Below are 24,704 nucleotides of genomic sequence, written 5' to 3' on the forward strand. Positions count from 1 at the left end.
GGTAGGAGCCTATTCGAGACACACACAAACATAAAAACAACAAACTAAAATATGTAAAACCTACAAATGTATTTTAACTATCACTCTAAAATTAAGAATAAATTTATGTAAATGCAGTCCATTCGATACAGTCTCCTTAAAATAACACAAATGATTACAAAATGTTGTACATAAATACTTGAAATAAATTTGCTGAAAAACAACGTGTTGCGCCTGCAAAGTACTAAAATATAAGCACACGCGTAAACACAATTGCATACAATCAGGCGCCAAATCAGCCCGTTCGTCTAGTTTTCAGCAGCTGGCTTGCCCCTGAAACCGACGATGACGGAATCGCGCTCGCTCTGTAACTCCGCACGATAATAATCTACCATATCCAAAAATACATACACAAACACACACGACGAACGAACCAACAGCTAGATGTTGAGAAGCGCGTGCCGGCTTACGTCACGCATTGTAAATATAAAATGGGCGAGCGCGCTAACCTTAATCGCGCGCGAACATCGGCCTACGTTGCCACCACTGTCGGCTGCAGGCGCGCGCGTTTTTTTCCCGGTTTTATTTTTTGTGTTTGTGTGTGTGTGTGGGTGTGTGTTATTTCGATAAGCAATATCGTGGCGCTATCGCTTTGGCCGTAAGTGCGATTCAATTATTCGGAAAAACGTGCAATTAATTGGTGCTAGTAGGGATAAGGTGGCGGACGCGCTATGACAACATTGGGACGTTTTCACCTGTACTTTTTCCCGTGCAAAACGGTAGAAACACGTGCGTAGGTCGGTGTCACTTCGTGTAGGAAAATAAACAAAATCGAGATTCGGATGCAGGAGCTAGTATCAGCCGTGGATTATAAAAGGAGTCTGCTGGGTATGTAGACTCTTCGAAAAATGTTTCAGCATGCTTTTGATGAGTTGAAAGTTTGTCAATTATAAATTGAAACAGAGCGACTAAACAGTCCAAACGTTTTAATGTCGAAAAGTAATATTTTACATTAGCAGTGTTACGGTTTATTACGGTTTTGGTAGTGGATTGTATCGACTGCTTAGTGTCAAGTCGGTGTATTTTATTACTAAAACAATATATGTACATCGTTTTGATCTAAAATAAAATATAAATAATACCGTATAATAAGATACAAATTTAGTTATAGCATTTTGACACGTGGTAATATTGAAATAAAAGGATAATATCAGTCGCAATATCTCGTTGTTGTATTTTTTGTAGATACACCGATTTGACACTATGCAGTCGACATGTGTACATAATATTTATAACGTTGATTGGGATGTTAATTTAACCATATCTGTTAATCGGGAAAATCGTTTTGAGACGATTCTAGATTTTTTTTAGATATAAAGATGATGCCACTTAATTGATATGTAGTACTGACGTATTGTGATAGACTATAATCTATGACGTTTACGAGCTTATAAATTAATTTTGAATTTATTCTTGTAGCAATAGTGAAAATAAGCATAGTTATTTAATTTTATTAAAAATCTTTATATTCAATTCAATTTATCTTGTGGCTGAGTGACTGTTTTCGTTAAAATGTTTCAAATGAAATATATGCGTTATGCACTATTTTCTATGTATAATATCTGGTAAACAGTTTTTGTATTTGTACAATAATTTATTGTAATGGGGAAAAACTACGTCATTCGAGCCCAGAATGAGTGAAAACTAAAAAATGCTTATATCCAACATTGATATGTATGTATGTAGATTGTTAGATTACGATTTGTTCTCATGCTAACAACGATTGCCTCTCTCAAAAAATGAATGAATTTCGGAATGGATTGTGTCGTTGTTTGATTGTTTCAAGTTATCTGTCAGATCACTGTCGTAAAATGATATTTTTAATTCAAATTTTTGCACTTTGTTTCGTAGCCTTTGAAATATTTCAGCGTTGACGAATTATCTTCCAAACTTAGAAAATTGCAGTATGTACATACGTATGTACATATTTGTGTATATTTTAAATCGAATTTTCTCAAAATATACGATGCTAATGTGGCCATTGTTTATGACATGTTGTTCGCATTTGGTGTCAGAGACTGCGCGGCAGACTGCACGGATCATTTTTATTTTTGTCTTGTTCTGCTGCACACGCTGGACGAAGACCTTTCAGCAATGGCGTCACTCTATTTGTAAACAATTGCCAATGAGGAAACTCGGCATTATTTCGACCGCAATGAGCAACACGCACAAGACAATTTCCTCGTCGATCCAAAAGAAACGAAAATCCTATGCACCTGTTGCACCGAGCTTTCCATCTAGACATATGTATGTTTACAATATATGTATGTATTATATACGTAAATGTTATACCATAGTTTGTTGTGTATATATGTATTAGTTTGTCCAAAAAAATAGTCTGGAAGCAACGGGTCTCAAGCGTTGAATTGGGAAGATAACGGTGAAACTGTGTCATTGAATGAAACCAATGTTAACCTTCAATTGGATGAAATTTGGTGAATTAATTGTTAGCATGTTACATTTGCATATGTACATATATACGTTTATGACTCTTTTATACTTCAGCATAAGTATACCGAATGTCATCTTTCATAACGAATAACAATCTTATTACTTTATCTATGTACGTAATAACAATTTTGTGATCATGCGAAAATTCGAACTCGTTTTTTTTATTATTTAGTCAACAATGTAGATTCAATATTTATGTAAATTATACATATAAAATTAATATACATATGTATTTGGAATAAATAAACTAATAATGCATTTCAGAACCCTCTCTTTTGTACACTCGCTAAAAAATAATCTTTCCAAATTGAAGACGATAAAAGTTAACAATCTTATATGTACCTATGTAATTTCTTCTGACCGTGGAAAATCATGTCTGAGTTTGAAAAAATCAGATTTTCGAATTTGTTAACAAAGACAAATCTACATATGACCCATTATATTTGAAAGTGGCATATGTAAGTCCACTTTTCTTCATTTCGAGAGATATTTTGCGAAATATTAAATGTACTGTTTTGCGTTTAACAATATTTAAAAATACTGGTGGCCTGTAAATACGTTTAATGTTTATTCGACTTTTCCTAGATTCTGGACATATTGAATTAAAATAATTGATAACAATTTGTGAATGAAGTCAAACAGGAATAGTGTTTTTGGAACTGAAAATTGGACTTCTGCCACTTTCAAATATAACGGCTCATATATTGTTTGTTCATATTTGCTCATATTTGACCCGTTTTGTAAGTATTCGCCGCTTAAAAGATAGTGATGTGCAAGGATAGGATCTTTATGAGGGCTGATTGAAAGGGTGGTTTTTTGTAGAAAGAAAATAAACGACTTTTGTCTCGACTCACTGATAGAAAAAGACTGCCACTTTTTATACAATTTTAGTTTTCTTCCTTTCTGCAGTGATTCAAGTACAGGATATTCTTGTTATATTAAAACATTTCGATTGTGGCTATAGGGTTAAACTTCCCTTGTGTTATTTACATTCTTGACAACACAATGGCCATTGAAAACTGAGACAGTAAAAATCGGAATATTAATGCAGCCCACCTGAGAATCTGTACAATTCCCCTTTTTTCCCACTGTTCGGTTCGTTCGAAAGCGGTTTGTTTTATTGTGTACCTATAGATGCTCGATTTGTTTGGTCGAGTAAATATTTTAATAATCGCAAAATACTAGGAATCGTGTGGGCAGATGAAGGTGACGACAAGATGTGCACATGTGCAACAAAAGGACAATGTTTCGAATTTGGATGACATGGCGATGAGCTCACTGTCCTTTAGTCCGGCTCACTTCTCAAACATTTCACTCCAAACTGTTTCATTTGCGATAATATTGAATTAAAATTCAATTTTACAAAATTAGGACCCAAAAATGAGTCTCGTAGATATAAATAAGATCGCGGTTTTTACGACGTCTGCCTGTATAAATCAGATGTCATTCTTTCGTCTTTTTGCTTTTTTTGTTCACTTGCTGATAGACCGTGTTGAAATAGATAGAACTATTAATCAATATGTCTCGGGCTCGTTTTGAATTTGAACTCTCTTGGTCCACTTGTCACATATGTACGTGACAAGATGACACTCTGACATAATGAGAGGAAACAAGCTCTGGTGGAGTCTATTTCTATTGAAAATTCGTCTTTTGCCTATTAGAAAATTACGTATATGCATACGTACATACTTCGATTTTGATTTAATTTTCTAAATTCATAATTGAGGATGCGTTCATTTGCTTTATTAAAGTTCTCGATAGTTTAAGTTTAAGTTCATGTTATGGATTATCAAAACGTAGTCAATATCAATCAAGATTAGGGCCAAGATAAATTCAGTAGTAGATTAATGTATGGTTTCGTAATCGATTTAGATAACTGCTATCAATATTGAGCATATAAAAGTTATCACAAAATATTAACCTCCTTATTGCCGAAATTGATTCACAATGTTATTGCTCATACAATGCTAGATTTTTATCTGAAATTCCACTCGAATTCGTCTTCGGGCTCGATTGTTCACTATTGATGTAATAATGAACTTTCAGTAGGAAATGTAAGTAGGTATATATGTATTGTATTCAAGTATGCATATTCACATACTCGTATATCCATAGATAAAATATAATATAAATATTGCAAGTAAATATGTATAAGAACTTCTAATCTGGTCGATGATTCACACTGCAAGCGTATCTCGTCGAATGTTTTCAGTATTAATTTTACGACATGACAGGTTATATTACATATATAATTGCACATTTGTCACCAAGTAAACGAGTGATTTCCAGTTTATTTTTTTTATTTTTTTATTATTGACAGATATGAGTTTTCGATTCGTGTATTTGCTTTGACGAAACTTCCAGTGCAGATTATATTCTATACACGGTAGATTTCGCGATAACATTTAACTAGACATATGTATATGTAGGTACATATGACATTTAGTCATCCTTTGATTTTATTTTAGTGATTATATTGTTGAGAAATATAAAAACATAAAATATGTGTGTTAATTTTATTTGGTTTATGTTTTTGTATGAATGCATGTATGTACGTTCGTATAATAATAAGGCCATATGTCATACTAAGTTACGTGTTAGGAAATATTTACATAAATGTATTCCATTTACTTAAATATTTTGTATGACTTGGAATATATGTACAATGTATTTCTAATTCTAAATCTGATTTTTTCTGTTGATATTTAGCACACAATGTAATAATGTAAAATTTTAAACGTTTTTAGCATTAAATTTTTCTTTTTAAAGGTTTATATGCGGGCTTATGTTGATAATTTTATTAGGTTTCGTTTTCTTTAATAACATTCAACATACATACATACATATCAGTACCGTTATTTATCTAGGACCAATACTGGACAGTATTTTAATTAAAACTAGTGTGTTTTCAACTTTTATTTAGAACTATGTATGTATAATAGTTGTTTTCCCCGGCTTTGCTCAGTATTTGTAATATAAACAGCGTAAACATGGCGAATCTAATAGTAAATATTCATTTGTTTTTTTATTAAATTTATTTGAATCGAAAAAAAAGTCGACTCGTCAACAATACTTACATACATACAAAGTCTCTTTCGAAATTATATATTAGATTTTATTGAAAAAATATGAAAGCTTTCTGGGCCTCATTGATGTATTTAAAAACTATGAAATTTTGAATTTGAAATGATTTAATCGTCATATGACGACTTGTTGACACATTTATCTGAAGTTGAATTTGTATAAAATAGATTTTTTTATAAATTCCATTTTTTGATGCATGGTCTAAATGATAAACGGATTATTTCGCACATTGCGATCGCGATACGGAATGTCTGGCACTCGAGTTCTCGTTAGTATGATAGTTAGCGTGCATGACTCACGATGGATGGGATTTTCAGGTGTCAGATGTTTCGTGATCGGAATTTTAGTGACGTATGCGAAATCGCTTTGTGCGCAATAATCACCGAACCGGTTTAAATAAATGCATACATTTTCATGAATTGATACATACATATGTACGTATGTATGTATGTAGATGCATACGTGCGTACTATAGCATTATACTAAACTGCGCATCAAAAAGACTCTCATATGAAGTCAGCATCACCGGTTGTCGGACATTTCAGCGCACGACCATTTCATCCAGTGACAACTCGCTGACAGATTTCATGCAACTACTTTTAAGTATATTATACGGCAATAAAAATGTTCGTACAAAATATTATAATTTATTGTTTTGTTGATATAAAAGAAAGCTAGAATGTTTTCAATTAATTTTATTAAAAAAAAGTAACTACATGCATATGTATTATTCAAAAAATCATTTCTCCAGATATTTGAATAACGGTTTCAATATGCATTTCAAAAAGTACAGTCAACATAAAAATTAAAAATTAATATTGTGGATAAAAAATGATTTACCTGAAATCTGTCAGTGAGTTGTCCCCACGATAAATAAAGTAAAAACCACCGCGATGAAATGGTCATGCAATGAAATGTCCGGACACGGCATCACCTCTTCTCGGCTGAAATTGTTTGAAACTCTTTTATGTTTCACTTACGATTACAGTTCTGAAAAAAAATTGCCTCTTACTTTTTATTAGTTTCACTTACATAGTTGGTGTAGGGCTGCCAAGCGCCCCAGTTTTCCAGCATTGTCTCGGTTTCGCACCTCTGATGCCGGCATCCCCAAAGGACCTTTCGGGACCTTTCAAATGTCCCAGTTTTAGATAACTGTTTATTGACCTCGCATTGTTCAGGAATACCGATCCCCCCAGTAACGAAACTATAAAATAATGCATGAATCTCAGTGGCGTAGCTACCGCACCCTCAGACCCCGCAATTCGGGAGGGGGGGCGCCGCGCCTTTTTTTTTAATTTGTTCTGTAATTTCTTTGTAATAATTTTTTTAAAAACCTCTTTTTTTTTCAACTTATTTTCATCTCGTTTTATTGTATGTACATATAGCTGAGAATTCTTTCTTATTCTTGTATATATTTTTACAGTATTAAAACAATAAAACTAAATAATATGAGGCGTGAAAACCAATAAAATTTACAAATTATAAATTTTTCGCTATCTACATTAACAGGTGGGAAGTTTTTAAGGAAAATTCACCATCAGTTACTAGATTGTAGATTGTTAATAGATTGCGCACTGCTTGTTGGTCGTCCAGATTAGACTCTATTTAATTGCACTTCGATATATAGGTACATATATGGATAGATGTTTTAAAATTTCTTACAGAAATAATTTTAAAAAGTAAAAGAAATGATGAACAATCGGAAGAAAATTGACTAAAAAAGAAAATGGAAAGTTTCGAATTTATTCTCCTACTTTTTGAAAAATTCTTCGGCCTTCCAACTTTGTTTCAAAGCTCCTTTAATCAAAAAACGCTGATGTTATCAGTGAGATATGTATTATCAGTGATATATGAGATATGTAGCTCAGTCTATGATTAGAAATGCATATAGCCAGCAGCATAGCTCGGACGTTAAGCTTCTGCTTAACGTCAAGAAGGTGCCGGGTTCTATCCCTGAATGAAAATGAATTTTTCAGAGTATGCTGTTGGTCAGACCTGGATTTGTGACTCCAGGTTGATCGTTTCCTATCAGAGTTTGCCAATTTTCTCTGATTTCATTGTTGAAACGGTTCCCGGAAAAAAAAATTGGCTAAAAATCCTTCCTACCTACTATGTCACCACTATTTGAAATTTGATGGATGTACAATAAGAATTTATGTACAATTCATAGATGTCTCGTTAATTTGCGAGTTTTTTCAGTGTCTCGCAATTCAACGAATTATAATAAAAAATGCTGCATTTGTATTTGTAATTGGCCAGGAAGGCGCATTGGGATTTTCCTGTAAGGCCTTCCTGGTATATATGTAAAATAAAATAAAATAAATAAATAAAAATAAATAAATATTGCGAGATCAGTAATTTTAGAAATAAATTTGAAGAATTTGTAACAATTTCAACAATATTAGGGTTGAAGACAAAATTGAAATTGAATCGTCATGATACACGATTCCAGGATCCATTAAAATAATTTTTAAGCAATTTTTAATGCGGCACTAAACGTAACCTTAGTGTAAATGAAGGTTCGTATCACGTTATTTAATGACATGGTTTCAAAGTTCGCTTTCCTGCTAATCAATTATTATCAGATGACGATTTACATACATATGTATGCACGTACATATGTAGTATATCGTAATAACTAATAAGTCAATGACTTTGACAAATCATTGCCTAATCGGGTGCTTGATTTCCGTTCGTGCATAAAAGAAAATAAACCTTGTAAAAATAAAGAAGATCGACCGTGTTCATAATTTGGCAAAGCTCTTCATTTGTATTTTTAATCCTTTAAATTCACACTTCCGGTAACTGTCGGCACTACGGAACTTAATCATTTTTGTAATATCAGTGCCTATACCTTCTTTAATTCTTGTTTTATTTTATATTTATTTCATAAAGGCCACAGCGTCCAAACATTTTGTAAAATGTAAAAAAGATTCATACAAACAAATGAACCAATATGATTTCAGATGGTACATGGTGGGGTGGGTACAATTAAAATGTCCCGCTTTGGATATCAATAATGATTTGGATATCTGGTAGCCCTAGTTATGAGTAATTTTTAACCTTCCGAATTTTGTAAGTTGATTTTGTACCACTACCACCCTTCCGATCGCTTTGGTATTTTGCCGATATAATTTTTATTATTTTATTTTATTTTTATTTTACATATATACCAGGAAGGCCTTACAGGTAAATCCCAATGCGCCTTCCTGGCCAATTACAAATACAAATACAGCATTTTTATTATAAGTCGTTGAATTGCGAGACACTGAAAAAACTCGCAAATTAACGAGACATCTATGAATTGTACATAAATTTTTATTGTACATCAATCAAATTTTTCAAATAGTGGTGACATAGTACATAGGTCGGAAGGATTTTTAGCCAATTTTTTTTTCCGGGAACCGTTTCAACAATGAAATCAGAGAAAATTGGCAAACTCTGATAGGAAACGATCAACCTGGAGTCACAAATCCAGGTCTGACCAACAGCATACTCTGAAAAATTCATTTTCATTCAGGGATAGAACCCGGCACCTTCTTGACGGTAAGCAGAAGCTTAACGTCCGAGCTATGCTGCTGGCTAATAATGTAAGTAATTTGTAAGCAAATGTCTCCAATATGAAACTAGAGGAATTAAATAATTAAAAATTACCCCTGATCATCCGTCAGATCGACGCGATGACAGCTGGCTATCAGATACGCCTTCTCGCCCCCTCACTAAAATTCACGGGTTACATAGTTGAACGGTTATAACTGCTACTTTATCTCATGTAAACTTAATATTACAAACTTTTCCACTTTCTTGTCTACATTTTTCATTTCCAATTTGTAAAATGAATGTATTTTTGTAGGTGGCGAGGTGGGTCGTGGCGAGCGCGGCGGGCTGCAGCTGCGTCTGTGCCGCAGCCTCAGCTCGCCGGGCAGCCTGGAGCCGGGCAGGGGTGTCGTCGATGGTGGAGGCCGAGGGGCCTTCGTGTCGCCGGGGGGCGTCGGCGCCGCCATCGGGGCTTCGTTGGCGTCCCGAGTGAACCCCCTGCATCCCGATGCGCTCCGTCGCAAGCTGGAGCGCGCCGCCACCCCCTTCCTCCTGGTCGACTGTCGTCCCTTCCTGGCGTACAATGTCAATCACATCAGAGGGGCCATCAACGTCAACTGTTCGGATCGCTTCAATAGGCGACGACTCCAGCAAGGCAAGGCAGGACTTGCTGACTTGGCCACCAGCCACGAGGGCAAGGAGCTGCTCAGGAAGAAACTGTACAAGGAGGTTGTCGTCTACGACGAGTGTTTCACGGACATTGATCGACTACCCAATACTCATCCACTATTCCTAGTGCTCACCAGCCTCATAGACGACGATCGGGAGCCAGCTTTACTTGTCGGTGAGTACTTTTTACAAGGCCGATCCTTCCGATCGGTTTGAAACTTTGCCATTTTGCGCGGATTGGTCACCGATAGAAAAAAATAAACACGTTTAAGAACAGGGGCGTCATTTGGGGGGGGATGGGGGAGCAGCCGCCCCCCTAGATTTGAACGGGACTATCCACGTTGTTTAATGTATTATTATGAATTCGAATTAAAACACTAAACCAACAAAAATAGAATATTGAAATTCTTTAGAACATTGTCAGGTATAAACACGTCGATTTTTTCCCAGAAAAAAAATATATTTTGTTTTGTTGTTTATCTTGCTTTGAAAGATATTTGTTTCTCGTTTTTTTTCGTAGGACAAAGATATTTGTTTCGTAAGATAAACGAGTGGCGAAGCTTCCCATAGCATAGTCATGCAAAATATGTGAGCGCAGCTGGACAGGGGTCTAAATTTATATATACATACTTTGGTACACTCAATATAATTAACATTGTCGAATATATCGAATGTACGACTCGTCCGTATATATGTATTATAATATTATTTTGCTTCACCTTTATTTTACGTTACAGAAATGTGAAAAGATCCAAGCAACTATTTGGACTTAGATAAGCTTATACCGCACTAGGCGGTACTGCACTGCAGCGACGCAGCGCAGCCATATATTTTTTTTATTACATACCTCTTATACAGTTCACATGGTTTTCGTTTATTACATTGTAAATAGAACGCACTACGAGTAGTATGTAACTCTGATGTGCTGCGTTGCGTTGCTGCAGCGCACTGTCGCTTAGTTTCGGCCAGACTTGTATGTACATTGTTCCAGACTATAACAAGCCACTTGGGTTCAAGTGGGATCATCAATCACGTAACGCCATTATTTAAAAGACTTAATGGGAAATATATCCATAAGACTCATCGCAAAATTTTGAAAACCTTAAATCGAGAAACGATGAATTTTTAAAATCGGTGATCTAAGTTAAATTTGCATGCGGACCCAAAATTCCTAGCTATGCCACTGTATCCATCGATTTCAATTGAATTAGGTAGATATTCTTTACTGCATTTAAGCGCTTATCGCTTTGTTTACATTAGAATTCTGAAATGGATATAATAAGTATCTAGAAGATCGAACATTGCTCAGAAAAGATTAGCTGAAAGCATACAAATTCAGTAAGATGAAAACTGGGAGAAAACTTCGTATCCTTTCTGTTAGCATTGGTGGATGTTTTTACGGGGGGTAGGCTGTGATCGTGTTACGTTTACGCTCCTAATAGAATTTTGACTATGTTGGTTTTAAATTTTTTCATTTTATAGTAAACTCATATTTGATTTTTCCAGAGCTATAAAAAAATTTCGAACCACAGTCAGATCAGTTGAAAAATGATTATGTACGTAAAAACTAAGAATTCTATATTTTCAAATTTCCCGCATTTCCATTGCCTGTTAAAAAAAATTATAGGTTTGCAGGCGCCATCTATGATTTTGTTTATGAAACTCTCTCATTATCATTTTTTTCTAGCTGTGGCGCTGATTATTAATTTTTCATTGATGTAATCATCACGCTCTTCTCTCGCGTTAATTTTAAAATAACTTTTTTGCTATATTTAATTTGCTTGTGATGCCATGCGAATATTTGTTTAAAAGCTCGAGAGCGTCATTCTAAATTTTGGAACATTAAAAATGATATTTTGCCAAAGGGGTTCCGTTTGAAAATTGAGTAGCTTGGCCAACAAAAATACACATGACTTAATGCTGAAGCGGCGTATCAGAGTTGGTCTGTCAATTAGGAGGATTGAAAAGAGTTAAGAGGAATGTTGAGAGTGCAAATTATCTTCGGGCTCGGGTCATCCTTCTTAAAATCAATGTAATTGTCGCAATGAGAAACTATGTTATGATTTTTTTAATCAACGAATTGAATATCAAAACTTTCATCTTCATCTTATGATAACTAAAATAAGATGACCATTTTTTACAAAAATATTTATTAAAAACTTCAATTATTAAAAATAAACATTGAAGATTAGTGAACGTACATTTATGAAAAATGAATTCATTTTCTTGAATGTTATAAAATTCTACAAAAAAAAAAAATAGTTAAACTTATATTTAGTAACTTTAAAGTTACAAAATTGAATAGCGTTTTATTACTGGACCACATATTTTTCATCAAAGTAAAATGTTCTGGTAAATATTCGAGTAATTTGTCAGTATATTTGTAGGAGACATAATTTTGTTAAAGGTTTTAATTATTTAAATCCATCTATTAGATACAATGAGATAAAAATATGTTCTATTAGATAAAAAAGTATACTGATTTTATCTCACGATTCACTAGGACAGATATATAAAAACCAGTATTGTATTACCAAAACCAGTACGAATGTTCACCTTAATCTTGACTCAATTTATTTTTCCAATGGGAAAATTTTCCGAAATGAAAACTTTTCTTATAAGATTTGTTTACCATGCCTGTTATAATATTTTGTCAAAGTCCGCCAACCGGAAAAGACAATTTACTAATGCGTCAAAATGACTTGCGGCATTCTAATAGCACATATACTTATATGTATAAGTGTATACAAAAAATAAATTGTATTCGTAGTCGTGTTTAACAAAACCTCATTGCGCACGCACCGATAAAATTAGAGGTTGTGTGCATCGTGACCTTATGTTGATGTGATGCATCTTATGCCATAAAAAGCAACAACGATATTTATGGCGGACGAACAATGTTTTAAAACGAGTTCGATAAAAATTCGTGAGTCACCGTTTTCGATTCGCAATTTGTATTGTGCGAGGAGAGAACCAAAGGACTCGACGATTCGCGGGGGCAAAATTTTAAGATAAAAATGATGTTGTTTAGCGACAACAATATTGTATTATATGTTTATATGGCCTTTTACGAGCGTGCGTCAGTGCTAACAAATGCTTAAAAGAAGAAGTGTCTTTAACGAATGGAAAACAAACGTTTCGTTGAACTTCATGTGTCAACTGAACACGAATGACTTTATGAAGACCTTTATTTTTTGCGATTTTTACACGTGTGAAATCACCTTTCTTTCATACTTTATTCTCGTGTTCGTGTGTTTACTTTTGTAATTTTAGTGTTGTGCCAATAATAAATAATATGAAAATAAATATTTGGGGGTTGTGCTTTTGAGCGTGTATGGCGTGCAGTATACATAGTAACACGTAGTGAGCACGTTTATGTACTGGAGATTATTTGTGGCGGTGAGTCATCGCGACTTTCACAAATCACCGACCGATCTCTAAGTGGATACCGACGAATGTCAAACTTTGAACGGGAGTGCACCTCCTGCTTCGTTTGTACATATTTGAATTCCTACCGAGGGAATCGACCATTCTAATAACAGCCGCTCAATCGGCTCCAATATGGAAATTTTCATAATAAACATAAAATAAATTTGTCTTGTTGTAAAAGCATGTATTCAGACATCAGGGCTGTTGCGTCGTAGTCGGGTTGGAGTTGTGGAGTCGTGGTTTTTTGGCCAAAACCACACTCGGAGTTTGATTCGTGAAAATCGAGTGACTCCAACTACTTACGATTTGGCATTAATTACACTGAGCAACAAAAAAAATCACGTTTTTGAGTTACCAGAGCGGAGACAAACCAATCTTTACTAAGTTTGACCCACTGGATTCGAATATGATAATGTATTTTGTTGGTTAGTGATCTTTTACGAGATATGAGCGCTTAAAAAAATGCGCTAGATAATTAATTATAAGTATTTTAAAGCAATGAAACATCACAATCAATAGGAAAAACATCTGACTATTGATTCCAATACTCATTTTGAGCACAACAATACTAGATTTTGAGTTAAAGACCGCAGAAGTCAAAAAACTGTAAAAACTGCGCAGTTTTTTAAACGCTCGTATCTCGTAAACGATCACTAATGAACGAAAATCATTGTCATATTCGAATTCAGTGGATCAAACTTAGTAAAGATTGGTTAGTCTCTGCTCTGGTTACTCAAAAACGTGATTTTGTTGCTCAGTGTTATTATATACTAAGGATGTGTTAATAGGTGTAAACAAAACACGTCGGATCGCACGCACGCTTCGCGCCTCTCTGTTGTCGACGGCCACATCCCTGTAAGAAAGCGCGCCGCGTCTCTGTCGTTATGTGAAATTGGAAACAGGCTTTCATCTCAAATAATTTCAAAAAAGTCTTAGCCCTTTGTGTGCTGACGTCTTTTCTGTTGAAAGCTGGCCACGCTGAAAATTTCGCCAACATTTCCAACTAGAATTATTTAGAAATCCAATAGAATGCAGGTATTAAAATTGTAGCTAATACAAACAAACCTTAGGTAGCTACCGCCGAGGATTTCGAGTTTTGTAAAGGTGTGTTTAGACTCTCTAATAGATGCAACAATATAAAATAAACAAAAGAAGTCTATTAATGAATGTATTTTTCCAAAACTAGTTCCAGCTACTTCATTGTTGTTAAAATGTAATGCTCACAATCTAAATACCAAGCCACAATCCAACTCAGCAGTTAAAAAACTTAAACGATCGGCGGTGGACAGCATTCAAAGGGTTAAAAATATTGAATCCGTCACGAACGACCAAATAGATGGGTCTGTGATTTTTATTTGTTTTACTATTTTTTATTTTATTTTATTCATATATCAGGAAGGCCTAACAGCTAAACCCCTATGCGACTTCCTGGGCAATTATAAACATCGATAAAAAACTTATAGAGCAATTTTACAGAGCATCATAGACACATAAATTTAACAAACATTTTTCCAGCATTATATAAAATAAATGTTTATATTTTTTTTTCATAAAGAAATCATCTAGGAAACAATCAACCTCACATATTCAATGTCTGGCCAGCAGCATCAGACCAGGGATTAAACCCGTGACTACTCAGTTGAAATCATTACACGCCAACCACTGATCTATGCTGTTGGTTATATGCGTTGGTTAAATAAATAAATAAGTACTTCACTTATAATAATGTTTTTGATAATACTCGATGTATGCAAATCTAAGACGTAATAAGTTTATATTTTACTCATATTCAGGTCAAATTGGGGAGAGGCCTGATATTTGATGAATCATTTATGCCAAATGCGTACATTTTATTAGTTTTGTGTGTGTATTCATAAATAAAAAAAATAAAATAAAGTCGTCTGTATTTATGTATCTAAAAATATTATTACCCGCATAGGGAAAAAATTGAGTTTTGCATTTCCAACTTTTAAAATCGTATTCTAAGCCGGAGTCGAAGTCGTGTATTTTTTTCACAATTCCACCGGTCTTTTTAGATTTGACTTTCGTGATAGTACGTTTTAAGATTATGCAAATTTCATTTCTACAATACGAATAGGTTATTTTTCTAAATATATTACTATTATTTTTGTTCTTATTTTGTTTCGTGTGTATTAAACATCATCAATTTATTACCAAATCGACTTATTTAGACTTTGCTTATAAGTGGTAGTTTTTATTATAAACTTTCCTTATTTTCGTGCACGCAATCAGCTTGCTTGTTTTCAGTGGCACGCAACCCTTATTTTGTATCACATTTTAAATAAAGCAATTTCTCGTCTCTAAGTATTATGTATGTATGATTATAACCAGTAAAATATACGACCTTTCAGAACAAATATATGTATGTATATTTTGATTAAAGTAGTAATGTGTTGCCCATTTTTCTTTTTAAATACACAGTTTATTTAATTTATATAAATTGTCTTCAGATATATGATAATATAATATAATGAAGCAATACAGGATAAATAATTGACTCACTATTTATGTTCAATATCGTAGTTTCTCATTTCTTATATCCGTTGCTAGGTATTTGTCAGGCGGACACAATATCTACTATTTATATTTAATTATTATTAATAATTTCATACACGATGACTATGTATGTAAGTGTCAAAGTATTGTATGTCTAATGACATCATTTAGATAATTATGATATTTATACGTCACAATTTATTCGTTCAAAGCTGACATAGCCAGATTTGTTTAGTTATGATGCTTATTCTTTGAAGTTAGCGTAATACGCACAACTATAAGTAATTACGTAATTTCATGTCCTGAATGTGAAGTAATTTTCATTTACATACTTATGTGAGGCTTACATTTCATTTTACTTCTGGGATCCCTTTTCTAATTGTGTCTTTTTATTAATTTTGTGTTTATTCAGTAATCATTGTAACAATATGACAAAATTATGATAATGTACATATGTCGTTAAGGATATATCAATCAATATCATCAAGGTCGTAGCATTTTAACCAGAAAAGTTAACCGACACCAACTTCTTTTTTACAAAGCTTTTATTAGCTTCACTTCGCCATTTGGTGCGACACTATTTTTTTTTCTATATTCTTTAATTAATAGTATTACAGCATGTGTCAACTAGAGTCTCCAATGTAACCAACAAATCGTTCGACTTGTTGGTTACATTTAAGAAAAAATTGTATTTCATTGAAAAGTTAATATACATGATACAAGGGAAGTTTGACTAAATCCATTAATACATTAAAATTTTATATTAGATTTACAAAATTTATATAACATAAATAAATGTATTTATATAACATAAATAAAATCGTCGAATCGCACGTATTTTGATGTGTAGTGGCCAAACCCGATTGTCTCATTTTTTTATTAACTTGATTTGTTTGTGTATGAAATTCATACACATACATATGTACACTATGAGAGTACTTACTTTTTATTTACATCTATTTCATTATCAATAATTGAATAAACTTTTTATTACTTACAATTTTATACTTTGGCAAATTCACGTGAACTTATACTAACGAGAACTCGAGTGACAGATATTCCGTATTCGCGACAACGATTGTTGTGTGCTCGATCGCAATGTGCAGAATAATCCGTTTTATTCATATATATGAATGCTTGGTTGCTATTCGTTTGAAATTCTAAGTTTTTACAAGACTTTTCCATGTTTTACTTCGCTAATGATTCAGTATCTATTCCTACAGTCTTCCGATAATTTCAAAACTTTGCCTTTTTGCGCGGAAATTTAAATCGATTCTGATAGTTCAATAGTGAAAAATAATCGTAATAAACACGTCTAAATTTTTGGTGAAGATTGATAGCTAGTAGCCTTATTCTTATTCATTGAAAAATCAACAGACAATAAGATGTAGAAATGCATAAAAACAAAGAGTAAACATATAATATACATATATAACATCCGAGTCCAATTACAGATTTTTACAAAGATAAACAAATTAATAAGATAAACAAATGAAAAGGAAAAGAATAAAAGCTATAACATGACTAAATAGCACATTGTATAACTAAACTATAGTTTTACTTTCTTTGTAAAGCCTTATATGTTTTACTTTCCGTCGCCCTCTCGTTTTGTCAGATTTTAATTATTTAAACGCCTAAAACTTTATCTTTTTCACACTATATCTTATTTGTAGTTTAATTTTACGTGATATTCTTTAGTTAGAATGGTCAAAGTTGCTGCCAAAATGATCTTCAATAATAATATTAATATTAGTTATTTAATCTTCTATTTAACCAATGAGCCCAAATTGATACAGAGTTTGTATTCCCATTTATTTTTTTAATGTTATTGTAAATTGAAAAAAAAATGGAATTTCGAAAAAGTTTTAGAATTCCCGCAGTCCATAGCTGGCAACTATTGTGCGCGTTGTCTGAAGGCGCCGTAAAAATCCTATCAAGATCGCACCAGGTCTCAGTTCAGCTAAGTGCACCTGCAATTTTGTGCTTTATTACACATTGGCGTAAGGTTGTATTTGGTCCAGCGAACGAGTTGAACGTCATTGCGGCTCGTACGTCATGGAATACTACCTCGCAGTGGCGATTGCGCATGCGCTTGCGCAGGTGAATATGCGCCGTTTGTTTACAAGTTGAACCAGACGCGCCGTGACGTTCGGCCTGATCGACAGTGGCGCCACACCAGTTCGCTGAAAAAAAAAACCGACTTCAGCGCATGACTTTTATTGTTTAGGTGCGAATCTGTCAGTACAGAAACATGAAACTGAAGTTTACAGAGTTGGGCCTCGGGCGCGTTTCCCGCGTCTTGCGGAAACGGAAGTACGGCGAAGCGTCCCGTCAACCCTTTGCGGTCGGGTCGGTTGGTGGTGAGCCGAAAATAAATAGAGCTGAATAATGCTCGTGTGTGTGGTGTGTAGTAAGCACGCACAAAACGCGCATCCTAATTTAGACACTGGCTTATTTTCGTGTTCCCCGGCTCTGTGGCGTTTTCTTTTTATCCGGGCGTCTGAACCCGCACACCCGCACCCGCTGACTCACCACACCAAAATACACGCATGTGGGCCAACGTGAACACACTTTAAGGCCGAAGCTTCTCAAACCGTGTATAAAATGCCTATGTGGGTGCTTGTCAAATTATTCGGACCTTCGGACTGAGGTACTGCAGTACCTCAACCAGGGGCGTCATTTGGGGAGGGGTCTGGGGTGGGCAGCCGCCCCCCCCCCTAGATTTTAACGGGACTATCCACTTTGTTTAATGTATTATTATGAATTAAAATATCAAAATACTAAACCAACAAACCAAATGTCTTAATATATTTTAATTTTAGTGATGAAAATATAAAAATAAAAAATAATAGTAGTTAAATAGTTACACTCATTTTTTTTAATATAATATAACCCCCTCTGGAATGTCATTCCTTACTGGCTAAAAATTTTGCCCCCCCCTCTGGGAAAACCTGAAATGACGCCCCTGACCTACACCAAATCGGTTTTTGTATTCTATATGGATACTGGTAAATGGAAAATTTCGTACATTGCGATCATGCACACCACAATCATTGCTACGAAAATCGCGAGTACGGAATATGTATCTGGCACTCGAGTTCTCGTTAGTACATACATATGATAGTGCACGTGTGTTAACTCGTCACACGTCAATAAAATCTCGATTACGGAACATCTGGCACCCGAAAATTCCATCCATCGAGAGTTGCACACGTCAACTATCATACTGAGATTATTTAGTGCGGAATAATCACCGAACCGAGCCGCCACTGGAGACGTTACGTTACGTTACGTTATAGACGATATGTTACAGTCCGTGTTGATTCCGATTCGTTCATGAACGTACTAATTTGCTCATACACGAACAATTTATTTTAGTTTAAGTGCTAACAGTCAAAAGCTATATTTAAACTCACCAGGATTCACATGAGACTTTTGAGCTGTCAAAACTTTTGACATGTCAAAACTTCATATATTTAAAAGGGAAATCTTATGGAAACCACATTACAACGTTGCTATAATTCCTGTTCCCGTTAATATTAAAAATATTGCAACGTATTATACATATTATGTACATATAATAGATAGAGGTTGAGACAATCGATTTAGAATACTTAAACTTATACCCAGTAGTCTGTGTATGAACACGCTACATAGTGCGTTTTTCATTTTGTTCTTTTGTGTACACTATAACTGGCCAGATTGGTTTGTGTATGAACAAACTAGTACATATGTTAATTAACGAACGAAATGTACACTTGGACTGTAACATACGTATGTACTTTTCAAGTCTTCCCTTTCGCTGGTCTTGCACTGTAACTTGCTGTATAAAGGTTGAATCAATGTGTTTTTTTGTTAGTGTAGGTATTGTGTTAACTCGTTAAGAAAACAAGTCATAATATTGTACGTCCTACTGACAACATTGAAAATATCTAAAATTTACTGAAAATATTGTTCATGCCTTTTATAACAGGAATTAAATCATTAGGACAAACAAATGGGCCACTTGTAATTACTTGAGGCTGAGCTTGGCCACATATGTATGTATGTAGAAGCTATGTAGGTATTTATATATATGTATAATTTAAATCAATAGTATTCCAGTTTACCTATGAGTAGATATGTAGGTATGTATGTAGAATAGTCCATGTGGACTGTGTACCGTTTAAATTTTTATGTTTTATGAATGTTTGAAGAAAATTACTGCGACTTCGTTGAGATTTTCGTACTAATTTTTCCAGGGTTTTCCCGTCGCCTGATTATCTCAGCTGGTTCATTTTGTCGTTGATTCGTTCCCCATCGCACATCCGGGCACCCTAATTTATCGCTTTTTCTCGTAGCATCCTCAAAGGATTCAAAAATAAACGGAATGTAAACAGTGCGTATACACCCACGTTCGTGTGACTCATTTATCCCAATTCCTTTGGGTTTATTCACGCGTTGCCATTCAGATTCAGAACTGGCGAGTGCAGACAAATCGGTCCCAAAACGACACGCTCCTAAAATGAAAATAAAAAGTCCAATCCAATACTCGGAGTGTCATCGCGAGTAATAATATGGACTTCGATTGGCATTCGTGGGTGTGAGAGCCCACCCATACCGAAGCTTTGTGCATTTGCATTTTTGTGCATTGAACCACATTCTGTGATGATGATCGCATGATGTGGTCCTTAACATTACAATGATCGTAACGGATGCTTCCAATGATCGCCCATCGCCGAGCCCTTCCATTGTCTTTTCGGCCCTGACGCATTTACAACACCAATTTATGTGGATCAATTAGTTTGTCCCTTTGTCCAATTGGAGTTTACGTATCTCACGACAAAAAATAAACCGAAGGAAATTACGAATTACGGAGATGATTCATTGCCGCTTAAGTTCATATCCTTGAGGACTACTATCTTACACACAACCGGATTTACCATTTTTTTCTTCCATAAAAGCACTGAGTAGCTCAATGGCTTACTGCTAGTATTAGTTGAATATTAAAAATAATAATGTCTTATTACTGCTTCTACAATTTGAATAATTATAAATCAAATCGATCTTCGATTTTATCTGATGTGTCAAAAATTGGTGTTATTTTATTTTACTCAATCAATCTTGCACAATCATCTAACAGATTGCTCCAACGCGATGAGTATGCTATATTAAGAATTATTAATTATATATATACCCATTTATTTATATTAAAAACGACATCTATAGGTATGTTCAAACACTGTACAAAAGTATTGTAAGTATTGTTGCGTAGGTGGAGGATCCAAGTAAAAGGCCAACAGTCGTTTCACAGCATTTATTGATGATTAAGGAGATACACGCACTGGTAGTGCTCGGTCCAGAATGCCCTGATATCGCCTAAGTATCGCCTTATAAGGGATAGATCTCTCAGGACATCTTCGACGTCTAATTTGTTTACCGATTTTTATGGTCACGTACGGATATGTCTTCCCCCGACATTCGCTCCCACGGTACAGGTCAATTCTGCGAAAGGACCAATACCAGCCAACTCGGTCGCCATTGTTTAGCCTACATGCACTTAGCTTGTCGCTAATCCTTAAAACCACTTACACCGGTCACACGGTCTCTCAGGACGCTACCCGGCCTAATCCGATCGCAATTATTCGGCGGCTCTTTTTAGTATACGTAACAGTATTATACAAGGCAATACAAACATTGATTAACATCCACAGAGACATCTATGGACAAATTTCCAGCATTTATACAAACAGCGAAAATCGAGATGCTGACTAAGTCGAATTTTTGCGAGAGAGATAAAATAGGGTTGACAATTTGTTGGAGCCGTTTCGATGAAATCAGATGAATTGGCCAACTCTGATAGGAAACGTTCGACCTTGGAGTCACATATCCAAAGTCTGACCAGCAGCATACACCGAGGATAGAACCCGCGACCACACAATTGAAAGCATTACATGTTAACCATTAATCTGTGCTACTGGCATAGATCAATATGTGTATCTATGTAACAACATAGCACAGAGTTCGTTCAATGAGAGACCTACCAATATAACAATATTGGTTACTACAGGCTGACTACAAAGTATGCTTTACGCATATACATACATATGTATGTATGTACATATACATTCATTTTTCAAAGTTTTTTTCGAAAATGAAACAAAGGTCTGTTTTAATTTCTAGATTTATTTCATTTTATAAATACAAAATTTAAAAATTACGAAACTTAAAAAAAAAATTAAAGAAAGATATTTTAGAAATCGGTTATCTTAATAAATAATTCTGCATATGATCTATCGAATTCACTGTCTGATGATTCGAGGTTCGTGGAAACAAATCCATAGTTGACAGTAAAGCGCAACGATCGTCGTCAATCATTTGGTCCATTATGTGGTTATTTTCAATGTATTGGTCTTCACTTTTTTTCTGTGGTCACAAACATTGTTCCACTCGTTTTTTGTTACATCAATTTGTTTTCGGCAAAGATCGGTTTTCTTTATTCTCTTTAATATATTATATTAATTGACGTTTTGGAAACATTTAAGACATCTGCAGCTACTATATCCATGAAAGGAAGAAAACAAAAATGTTTTACATAATGAAATGCTTATTTACGAGGTGAACATTAACAATTAAAAAATACAGTAAAAATAGATTTTCAAACTTCTTTGGATTAATAGTTTCAGCACAAAAGTGTATTAATGGTTTAAAAATCTATGAATGATCACAATATTTCACATATGTACATATATAAAAGATATTACATACATACATGTATACAAAAAACTTTTTTTTATATACACAAACTCCTGTAAGTTTATAAAATACGGTCAAATGAGGATTGGTCGAATAGAATGGACTCGTATATTGACATCAAAAATTCAAGTTTGAATCATAACTAACAAAAAAAATTATTTATTTATGTACGACAAAGTGCAGGCACGTCATCCCAGGTCGAAAGCCGAAGCGGTACTAATGACTAGAGTACGGACCCAAAGCGCGCCGCTCATTGTTCAATTGTTGTAAATGCTTTGTAAAAAAGGTTCGGCAAACCTTTAACAATGCATTTACAACATTTGAAAAATACGCGGCACCCTCTGGGTCCGGGCTTTACTAATGACTAAGCTTCAGTGCGACGCTGCGCACCATTGTTCATTTTTATGGTGAATTTTTTTTTTGCTCCCTAGTTTTGTAGTTTGCCCTCTTTCCTGGAAAATAGCCCCAAAGCTCCCATTTTTTGTTGTAAAAGCACGCTCCATCGCCGAAGACTACTAATGACTAGTATATGTATTTGGTAAACGGTAATAATAAAAATAATAATAATAAAAATTTCGTAAAAAAAAAAAAGTATTTGCGACCAATTTTGCAAGCAGTTTTCTTACTACCAACTTTCCTGTGCGACCAATTTTCGTGCGACGGGAGATCCGCACTAGCGATTTTCATGCGAGCGGTTATCCTGTTATCGATTCACATTTGACAAGTAATCACCGAACCATGTATTTATACTAACACTATGAATTTGGTTGCTTCTTCGCTGAACGAACTCTACATATGTAGATACACTTTTTCGATTTATTTTCGCTTTTAAAAGTAATATGTAACCTCAAGCACGGATAGCCACCGTGGGCTACCGGCCTTCGATGGCTCGTTTTGGAAATTCGTGTCACGCATAATCGGATGAGCTGTCAACGAAACTGTCTCAGGAAGCGGGCAACGCCATTGACGAAGAATGTATTGTATGTATTTGAAACGAGCGCGTGTTGTTGCGGTTTTGATATGTAGTTTTAAAGCGTGTTTTCTGGCTTCCGTGGCGGGTCCTCTTCTGAATATTGATCAGGATAACCGACGTCAGGATACTCAGCATTCGCAAGTACATACATAGGTATGTTGGTTGGAAGATAGCTGACTAATCTTCTGACAAGCCAGGAGGAGTCACGTTTCGTTTTCGGGTGGAAATCGACCAAAGTGTGGGAACACCGGCAACGAGCGGTCTCAAATAGTTTGATAATTTAGTGAATCCCTCGGCTAATTTTATGACTAAATTCGTGACTGCATCAAATAGTTTTTGAACGGTGGAAAGTGCCCATAATGAGAGATGAGGTCGCCCAGGGCGTGGAATATCTTCAAAACACTCTTGGGTTAATGATATACATATTTCATTATAATCTGTGGCGTAAATGAGATACCGATAACCTTCTTGACCTCTTCTTGAAATTTCAACAAAAGTCTCATTTTCTTCTTATTTTTGTATTGCATTCAAGAATAAACTGGCAGGCAAAATCAGATTCAATCAATTATGTATTTAATTTTTACATGTTTTATTATTGTACTGGTAGAGCTACAGCATATTGTACTGGTAGAGCTTTTGTATACCAATATATGGGTCGTGGGTTCAAATCCCAGTCAAATACGCTGCTGGAGATGTCTTGTGGTTATTAAAACACAGATCGACCGTCTCCTGTTAGAATTTTCCGATATTTCTAAATTAATTGTTGTGATGGATCCAATAAAATGATATCCTCCCATTCGCAAATTCAAATAATTAGCATCTCGAATTTATTGAATCTAATAAATGCTACCTTCTAATGTATTTCTCGCAAAGTTTCTGTGTATCAAAATTTTGTTGATTGTTCATAGATGTCTCTATTTGTATTCTATGTACTGTTCAGTTCGAAAAATTATTAAAACTTATGTAAAAAAAATGATCTAATAACTTGTCTCGCTTTGGGGTAATTCCTGTCATATGTACATATGTAAAAAAAAATCTCATATAAAAATTGTATAAATAAATGACAGTGGCACTTTACTTGGAAGTCGTACCTTAAGATGACTTTCTTTTTTTTTATTTCAAGCATTTCATTTGAAGAATAAGAACGAAAAATAATTATTTTTATTAACTGAAATGTCATACGCACAAGCGAAAGAGAACATAAAAAATATTCAAATGGGAAAATAATGGCATGGACGTTCTTAAAATGTAATTAAAATTTTGAATATCA

The 24,704-nt window shown here is 34.6% G+C and overlaps 1 protein-coding gene across 5 annotated transcripts in view; it reads left to right on the forward strand.

Annotated features, from left to right (window-relative positions):
- Nucleotides 1-489: 489 nt before the first annotated feature.
- puc (dual specificity phosphatase puckered) overlaps nt 490-24,704 on the forward strand; it is a 65,798-nt gene continuing 41,583 nt past the window's right edge. For 3 of the 5 annotated variants that reach the window (XR_013260838.1, XR_013260837.1, XM_077434914.1), the window contains exons 1-2: nt 492-867; nt 9,428-9,955. Coding sequence is in view for 3 of the 5 variants with exons in the window: in XM_077434914.1 (XP_077291040.1) it covers nt 822-867; nt 9,428-9,955 (574 nt within the window). In the remaining 2 variants the exon portion in view is untranslated. Of the gene's footprint in view, nt 868-2,248; nt 2,304-9,427; nt 9,956-24,704 lie in introns of those variants that run through there. The other 2 variants (XM_077434912.1, XM_077434913.1) reach the window with 2 other exon arrangements.

This window comes from Arctopsyche grandis, chromosome 7 (genome assembly GCF_051622035.1).
Source record: "Arctopsyche grandis isolate Sample6627 chromosome 7, ASM5162203v2, whole genome shotgun sequence".
Classification (NCBI taxonomy): Eukaryota; Metazoa; Arthropoda; class Insecta; order Trichoptera; family Hydropsychidae; genus Arctopsyche; species Arctopsyche grandis.